We start from the raw sequence: 9,061 nt of genomic DNA on the forward strand, positions 1-9,061 counted from the left end.
CCGCCTGAAGCTGGTGTGTATGTTACTCTTGGGGGAATTCTGCACCACTGCGCGATGCAGAATTTGCACAAAAATTAATGTTGTGCGCACAGAATTTGCTTTCCGCCCCGCGACCAGAAATGGGCTGCAGTCCTGCTGGCCACCACTAGGGGCTTGTGGACCCGGCCGAGCCCAGCTCGCACATAGAGGACATTGCCGGTAAGAGGCGGGGAGGAACTGGAGGGTTCCCAGCAGCTGCAGTTCGCCGCACCCCATGTAAGAAGGAGGCAGCAGCGGGCAGGAAACGCCACACAAGCTCAGGACCCAGCATCAGGCTGTTTGCCCCCTGGATTCCTGGGCTCTGCGGGGAGGGGGTGCAAGTGGCTGGCCCCTCTCCTTGGCTCTGCCGGGGAGGGGCCAGAGAAACAGGGGGAAATTTTGTGTGTCTGTGTTGTTACAGGTATTTTGAAATAAATTATCAAAAAATAATTGAAACTGGTGTGGTTATATAGTGTTATTTTGATAAATAATATATGTGATAGTTTGCCAAATTTTAAAATATTGTGCCCAGAATTTTTAATTTTTTGGTGCAGAATCCCCCCAGGAGTAATAGTATGTGCTCAGCATGGCTCAGCTGGGTGGGGACGCTGCAGCATTGATCCTTCTAGTCAAAGAGTGAGAAAATGCTCTGTCCAAGCTGGCTCAGGAAATGCTTTTCCAGCCATGTTAGCTGCAAACCCGTTGGCAACCGGTTTTCTGGAAGCCCATGGTACAATCATTATGGTAGATTGCAGAGTTGTGTCTCTGTATCTTAATCCTAGCGGCTTCCTAGGGCAGACTGGGCCTCACTAAAACCCTGCACTGCAAAGCCACTACGACTCCTGTAAAATACTAACCCTAAATATACCCCGACAACCCCAATTCTTAGCAATACTGCAAGGCAGCGAGCAGGCTCTTAGGTATTCCTGGGGCCTCCCTATTTCAGATCACTGGTTAGAAGGCGGCAGGGGCACTTCAGTAGGTGGGTTTGGATTGTCGTTGAATTTCATGTCACGGCAGAACAAGACGCTTTTCTTGCCCAGGCCCAGCTGGTACTGCCATATGTAGATCTTCTCTTTCGGCTGCAGGGTCAGGTTGACAGACTCTTCCACGTCGGTGGCCTCGCTCCAGTTCTCCTTCTCCGTGTTGATGCTTTTCCCGCCGTATTGAGTAGTGAGGGAGAACTGGTACTTGGCAATGGCTTCGGTGAGGGCTCCTGACTGATATGATGCTGAGATGCTCACGCTCCAGTTGTGCTCTATGCTGCTCATCTTCTCCTTGGCATAGCCCACCTTCCTGGTGATCTTCTTGTTCCAGGTAATGGGTGTGTTGGAATCATTGGAGATGGTCTTGATGGCCTCCCAGGTGCCGAAAGCTGAACCCTGGGTGATAGCCAACCCACCAGGGAGGAAGTTGACCACATCAGGGTGGAAGGAATAGGTTACGGCATCCACGTTCTCGTGGAAATTGGTGGTTCGGTAATACTGGATCCCCCATTCGTCATGGGGCTTGACAAAATAATAATAGCCCTTGACACCCCAGTAATAGAGGCCATCTCGGCAGGACGGGTGGAGGCTATATTCGACAGCATCAGAATCGGTGTTCATGTTGGTGACCTTGCGGTAGACACCCTTGCTCTGGAAGACAATGTAGAAGGACCCAAAGGCTGAGAGATAATGGTCTCCTCCCTGGCAATTGGGGTGGAGATTGTAGACTACGGGCTGTGTCCGTGTTCATGTTGGACACACGGCGATAAGCCCCTCCTTTGATGATGTAGAAGAGGTCATCCTGGTGGGCGAGATAGTGCTCCCCGCCCTGGCAGGAGGGGTGCAGACTATACACGTTCAGATCTTTTCCTTCGTTGAAATTGGTCGACCGCATGTAGCAGCCCAGGTCTGAGCGGACGATGTAGTAATATTCGTTCACGCCGCAGAAATCGACCCCTGGGGCTTTGCTCTTGGGGACTATTGTAGGCATGGTGTTCGGCACTAGAAGATAAAATAGTTTCTTCCCATTAATTATTTTGTATTGGAGTGGCACCTGGAGCCCCCAGCTGGGATCCCAGCCCTATTCTGCTAGGCATTTTACATACATGTAGTAAGAGGGAGTCCCAGCTAGAAGAGATTACAGTCTCCATAAGACAGCATGGTGTGACCTACGGCTAGGGTGACCAGATGAAACGGAGAAAATATCAGGACACATGGGGGAAGCAAAAAAAGAAAAGAAAAAAAAAGTGGCCGGAGTTCCCGAAGCAAAAAACCCCCAAAAACCACCAGAGCGGCCAAAGCCACAATATCGGGACAAATGGCGTCCCGACTGTGCATCAGTTGGGACGCGGGACAAAGACCTAAAAATCAGGACAGTCCCGATTTTATCGGGCTATCTGGTCACCCTACCTATGGCTTTGATGAACAGAATCCTATCCTGGGACAAGGGCTGGAGAGCTGAGAGGGGGGGGAGGAGCAACTCTAAACGATACCATTAAGAACAAGACTTTGCCCTTATTCAGTCCCTGACGTTTTAGGCTCCCAAAGCTGCTGCAATGTTCAAACCAAAGTTTTCAGAAATGGCCTCTGGGTTTGGGGGGGCCAGCTCAGAACTTGATTTTGGGGGGATAGTCGCACTCAAGGCTCCCCGATGCTAGCTGGAGAATGGGGGATCGCTCTGGGAAAGCAAGCCAAGGTACTTAGAGCAACCCAAGGATCAGGAGTCAGGCTGGCAAATGTTCCCAACAAGATAAAGGAGCATTGTTCCCATGATACAGGGGGATATGGGCAGCATGGACTATGGCTTAACCTTCGTTCCCCCCTCGCTTGGCACCCCCCTTACCCCAGTCTCCTCAGGATCCCTGTTCCCAGGGAACCCCTTCCCCCAATCCCCTGAGGATCCCCCTTCTTGGGGACCGCCCTGGCCCCAATTCCCTCAGGGTCCCCCCTTCCTGGCAACCCTCTTCCCCCAATCCCCTCAGGATCCCCCTTTCCCAATCCCCTCAGGGTCCCTCCTTCCTGGGGACTAGCCTTTCCCCCATTCCCTCAGAATCCCCCTTCCCAGGGACCCCCCTTCCCCCATCCCCTCAAGATCCCCCTTCCCGGTGCCCCCTTCCCCCAATCCCCTCAGGATCCCCCTTACTGTGGATCCCCCCTTTCCCATCCCCTTGCCCCATCCCCTCAGGATCCCCCCTTTCTGGGAATCACCCTTCCCCCATCCCCTCAGGACCCCCTTTCCAGGGACTCCCCTTTCCCCATCCCCTGAGGATCCCCCTTCCTGGGGACCTCCCTTCGCCCATCCTCTCAGGTTCCCCCTTCCAAGGGACCTCCCCTCCCCTCAGGATCCCCTCTTGTAAGCCTCCCCCTTCCCCAATCCTCTCATGATCCCCTTCCTGGGGACCACCCTTCCCCATGAAGAGGGGTGATCTGGAGGATGGTGTGGATTGCACCCTCAGCAAGTTTGCAGATGACACTAAACTGGGAGGAGAGGTAGATACGCTGGAGGGTAGGGATAGGATACAGAGGGAACTAGATAAATTAGAAGATTGGGCCAAAAGAAATCTGATGATTTCTGATGAGGCAACAAGGACAAGTGCAGAGTCCTACACTTTGGACAGAAGAATTCCATGCACCGCTACAGACTGGGACCGAATGGCTAGGCAGCAGTTCTGCAGAAAAGGACCTAGGGGTTATATTGGACGAGAAGCTGGATATGAGTCAACAGTGTGCCCTTGTTGCCAAGAAGGCCAATGGCATTTTGGGCTGTATAAGTAGGGGCATTGCCAGCAGATCGAGGAACGTGATCGTTCCCCTCTATTCGACATTGGTGAGGCCTCATCTGGAGTACTGTGTCCAGTTTTGGGCCCCCCACTACAGAAGGATGTGAAAAAATTGGAAAACATCCAGCGGAGAGCAACAAAAATGATTAGGGGACTAGAACACATGACTTATGAGGAGAGGCTGAGGGACCTGGGATTGTTTAGTCTGCGGAAGAGAAGAATGAGGGGGGATTTGATAGCTGCTTTCAACTACCTGAAAGGGGGTTCCAGAGAGGATGGATCTAGACTGTTCTCAGTGGTAGCAGATGACAGAAGAAGGACTAATGGTCTCAATTTGCAGTGGGGGAGGTTTAGGGTTGGATATTAGGAAAAACTTTTTCACTAGGAGGGTGGTGAAACACTGGAATGCGTTACCTAGGGAGGTGGTGGAATCTCCTTCCTTCGAAGTTTTTAAGGTCAGGCTTGACAAAGCCCTGGCTGAGATGATTTAGTTGGGGATTGGTCCTGCTTTGAGCAGGGGGTTGGACTAGATGACCTCCTGAGGTCCCTTCCAACCCTGATATTCTATGATTCTATGATTCTACGAGAAGTGAGATTTTCAAATCCCTTTGAAAATCACAACCTGTAAATGGGAGGAGGAAGAAAAGTGCTTGTGAGCTGATGTTTCAGGTAAGGAGGGAAGATGGATGCTTCAGGCACCAGGGCGCAGGAGAGGGGCGCTGGTCATGACACGAAAAGGTTGTTGTTGGGGAGACGGGAGGGGTGGGGGAATAGAGGGGTGAGGGAATGAGTGGCTGATGCAGTGGGGTGCAGGGCGGAGAAAAAAGAGGTATGTTCTCAGCTGCCTGTGGGTCAGGATTGCATTAGCAGGAGCGTTGCCAGAAGATCGAGAGAGTGATTATTCTCCTCTATTCGGCACTGGTGAGGCCACACCTGGAGTATTGCATTCAGTTTTGGGCCCCACATTACCGAAAGATGTGGACAAATTGGAGAGAGTCCAGCGGAAGGCAATGAAAAGATTAGGGGGCTGATGCACGTGGCTTATGAGGAGAGGCTGAGGGAACTGGGCTTATTTAGTCTGCAGAAGAGAAGAGTGAGGGGGGATTTCATAGCAGTCTTCAACTACCTGAGGCGGGGCTCCAAAGAAGATAGAGCTCGGCTATTCTCAGTGGTGGCAGATGCCAGAACAAGGAGTAATGGTCTCAAGTGTGGGGGGAGGCCTAGGTTGGATATTAGGAAACACTACTTCACTAGGAGGGTGGTGAAGCACTGGAACGGGTTAGTTAGGGCGGTGGTGGAATCTCCATCCTTACAGTTTTTTAAGGCCCTGCTTGATAAAGCCCTGGCTGGGATGATTTAGTTGGGGTTGGTCCTGCTTTGAGCAGGGGGTTGGACTCGACCTCCTGAGGTCTCTTTCACCCTAATCTTCTATGATTTTATGTTCTCGGGAATGACGGGGAAGAAGAGCGGGCCAGCTCGGAACTTGATTTTGGGGGGATAATCACACTCAAGACTCCCCAATCCTAGCTGGAGAATCGGGGATCAGCGCTCCAGGAAAGCAAGCCAAGGTACTTAGAGCATCCCAGCCATCAGGAGTCAAGCTGGCAAATGTTCCCAATAAGATAAAGGAGAATTGTTCCCATGGTACAGGGGGATATGGGCAGCATGGGCTATGGCTTAACCTTCGTTCCCCCCTCACTTGGGACCCCCCTTCTCCCAGTCCCCTCAGGATCCCTGTTCCCAGGGACTGTCCTCCCCCATCCCATCAGGATCCCCCTTCCCTGGGACTCCCCTTCCCCCCTCCCCTGAGAATCCCCCATTCCCAGGGGCCCCATTACCCCAATCCCCTCAGGATCCCCTCTGCCCTGGAACCCCTTCCTCCCCAGTCCCCTCAGGATGACTGACAGAAATATAGCCAGTTGCTCATAACCAGATGAACTGAAGCAAAGCAGCACAGGGCAGGACGGAGACATACATACCCCTCCTCTTGGGAAGCAATTAATCTGGTGGCGTGTGCACCGTACACGGCAAATGTGCTGCACACACATTCATGTAGGAGGGCTTGTATTTATATCCACTAGCTGGAGGGAATGGCACACAGCCGTTACTTGTTGCATGCCTTTTCTGGCTCTGATTTGGTAACCACATTCCATACCAGTCTGGACGTGACAGCACTCCCTGCCTGTACCAGGACACAACCCCAGTGTATCTTGTCTTTGTTCCCTCCCGCCTTGTGAAATAGCTCAATGTGAGAGAACTGCATGATGGGGGAAAGCAGACCAAAACAATGAGGTTAGCACAGCATTAAGGTTCCTTGGTGCTTTGTCGTCCTCTTGCAGAACATTTCGCTGGGCTAATGCAGTCTCCTGAAAAGCAGGCAATGAAAAGTTAAGATGCCAGCACAACCTTAACTCTGTCCTCTTCTGGCAATACCTAATACACCCCATTAATGTTTATTCTGCCAACCTGGTTCACCTCCATGTACAAACCCCACCCACAGGATTCCTGTTAAGGCTAGTAAAGACAAAGCGGCATTAGCAGCATCATATTCCACTCAGTGCGGGCAGTATCCTTTTTAACAAAAGCCCCATGGCCCGCCACTCCCACAGCTTGCGGCTATGCAATTCTCCATTGGGGTTCTCCCATCACTGAAGTTAATCCACCTCCCCAAAGGGCACAGCTAGGGTAAGGAAGAATTCAGAATTCTCCCTGTTCCATCTGGGGATTTCGATTTGTGTGCAAATGCAAAGTCTTTGAGATTGCAATTCCATGGCTGGAATGGACACGGAGTTAGACCAGTCCACGAGGCAAACGAGCCACTGCCTCATGCCCGGGTTCACAAAACAGAGCCAACCAGCGGCGAGGGTAACTATAATGGAGGGGCAGTACCGCGTTGTTTTCTAGTCAAACATCTATGTATTGGAGCCGCACATGTGACGTCACTTTGTTCAACTTGCCTGGGACACACCGGGTAATAACCCCAGTCCCAATCTTTGACAATGACTCTACAATAGACAGGAAACCAGATCCCCAGGAGAGGCTAGGAGTCTGTCCCAATCTTTAGCATACATATCAGCCCCTTAACTAGGCCCCGCTGACAGGGGGCAAAGGGGGCAACTGCCCAGGGGCCCAGGCAATTTAAAAGGGCATGGGGGACCCCGGCTCAGGTCGGTGCGGAAGGAGCCAGGAATGGGCCGGGGGGGGGGCGGAAACGGGACATGACTGGCAGGAAGAAAGGAAGCAGGAAAAACAATGAACAGAGACACGGGGGTGCAGCTCTGGAGCCTCCAGGGGGAGCTGGGAGCCCAGACTCAGCAGCTGCTCCTTCCCCAGCTGGGCCTGCACCAGGGACAGACTTTCATTGAAAGTCTTTGTGTGCCCAGCCCAGGGGGACTTTCTCCAGCTGGACCCAGCCCCGGGCTCTGCCGCCCCTGGCCTGGAGCTGTAGGCACCAGGTGTCCCCCAGCTGAGATCATGGCCCTATTCTGCTAGGCCTTTTACATACATGTAGTAAGAGAGGGTCCCAGCCGAGAAGAGATTACAATCTCCATAAACCAGCATGAACCTGCGATGAACAGGACTCTATCCCGGGACGAGGGCTGGAGAACTGAGATCAGGGTGGGGAGGAGCAGCTCTAAACGATACCTTAAGAACAAGACTTTGCCCTTCTTCAGTCCCTGACGTTTTAGGCTCCCAAACCCGCTGCAATGTTCAAGGCAACGCTTTCAGAAATGGACTCTGGGTTTGGGGGCCGAGCTCGGAATTTGATTTTCGGGGGATAGTCTCACTCACGACTCCTGACGCTAGCTGGAGAATGGGGGATCGGCGCGCTGGGAAAGCAAACCGAGGTTGCTTCGAGCACCCCAACAATCAGGGGCCAGGTTGGCAAATGTTCCCAACAAGACAAAGGAGCATTGTTCCCATAATACAGGGGGATATGGGCAGCGTGGGCTATGGCTTAACCTTCGTTCCCCCCTCACTTGGGACCCTCCTTCCCCATTCCCTCAGGATCCCCCTTCCTGGGGACTGCCCTTCCCCCCAATCCCCTCAGGATCCTCTTCCAGGGGACCCCCTTCTGCTAATTCCCACACCATCCCCCTTCTCGGGGACCACCCTTCCCCTAATCCCCTCAGGATCCCACTTCCAGAGGACCCCCTTCCCCCAATCCCTTCAGCATCCCCCTTCCCAGGGACCTCCCCTTTCCCCAATCCTTCAGGATCCCCCTTCTTGGGACCACCCTTCCCCATTCCCTCAGGATCCCAAGTAGCCTTGAACAAGGGATGGGGGGGACCCCGGTGGGATTCACGAGCTCTAGATTGTCGTCCTGGCTCAACCACTGACCTCTTGTAGGCGGCTTCAGTTTTGTTTGCCTCAGTTTCCCCCCTGTAAAACAACACCCACCTTCTTTGTACAAACCTTTGGAACCTATGGGAGAGAAAAGCCTTGTCTGAACTCCTCTTTGGTGCATTTCCTACCATTCCTCTCTACCAGCTAAACTGCTGAACAATCCTGCCTGGATTATACCAATGCCCTTCTCCATGCTCTCTCACTCACCCTAGTCTTGGTGCCTCTGTTTCCCGCGGAGAATCGATCCAGCTGTCTGCAGAGCTGGCCTCCCCCTGGCTGAATGGAAGTCAACAGAAGAGGGAACTGGTGACAGAGAAATATCTGACGTTAAGTATTTCATAATCCAGGCTCAAAAGAAGCGGCAACATCCCATCGAAAGGGGAAGCTTTGCCCTGACTAACGGCAGGGTGGTTGGGACATACTCTGCTCGCACTTATCGCAATGACCTGCCCCTCGCTGTGCACTGGGGTCCTCATCCCAGTGCCCTCCGGGTGCTGTGTGTTGAGGGGGGCAGCCAGTGACTAGCACTGGGTGGCGTCCCGGTGCCAGGTCAGGATGTCACATCCGCATGTGAGATGGGAGAGTTAATGAGCAAGAGTGGCTGGGTGCTTGGTAGAAAAATGCACAAACAGCAGCACAGAACAGGGCACAGCACCCCTTTCTGAGTCACCCATCCCACTCTCTGCCCCCCAGCACCATGCTGGGGCATTTGGGTTAGCTCTGATTCCAAGGGTGGAATGCTCCCAACTGCATCCCCTCTGACCCTCTGCCAAAGCACACCCCTCTGGGTTACTGATCCAAATTTGGGGTTATTTGACCCAGGGGTTCCTGAAATACAGGCTGCCCGGAAATAAATACCAGCTTTCTCACCGTTGATATATTTTTGCAACTTATTCTTTTTTGCTCAGACCTGGGGATTGAACCACAGCT

General features: G+C 52.8%; 1 protein-coding gene across 3 annotated transcripts; it reads right to left on the reverse strand.

The window, feature by feature from the left end:
- Positions 1-891: 891 nt before the first annotated feature.
- Positions 892-8,490, reverse strand: LOC119842035. Of its 3 annotated transcripts, none has more exons than XM_038369937.2 (2): positions 8,339-8,490; positions 892-2,006 (listed from the first exon to the last, which is right to left on the reverse strand). In XM_038369937.2, exon 2 carries the CDS (start codon positions 1,623-1,625, stop codon positions 966-968), a length of 660 nt encoding a protein of 219 aa, XP_038225865.1. In that variant the 5' UTR covers positions 1,626-2,006; positions 8,339-8,490; the 3' UTR covers positions 892-965. The 3 variants fall into 3 exon arrangements, with proteins under 3 accessions (XP_038225865.1, XP_038225868.1, XP_038225866.1); XM_038369940.1 differs by lacking the exon at positions 8,339-8,490 and adding an exon at positions 8,201-8,223; XM_038369938.2 differs by lacking the exon at positions 8,339-8,490 and adding an exon at positions 5,764-6,107.
- Between the last annotated feature and the right edge of the window lie 571 nt (positions 8,491-9,061).

Source organism: Dermochelys coriacea, chromosome 13 (genome assembly GCF_009764565.3).
Source record: "Dermochelys coriacea isolate rDerCor1 chromosome 13, rDerCor1.pri.v4, whole genome shotgun sequence".
In the NCBI taxonomy this organism is placed as follows: domain Eukaryota; kingdom Metazoa; phylum Chordata; order Testudines; family Dermochelyidae; genus Dermochelys; species Dermochelys coriacea.

Bases quoted from the DNA above. Each gene is read 5' to 3' on its own strand.
- LOC119842035 (XM_038369937.2), bottom strand. From the start codon at position 1,625: ATGAACACCGATTCTGATGCTGTCGAATATAGCCTCCACCCGTCCTGC.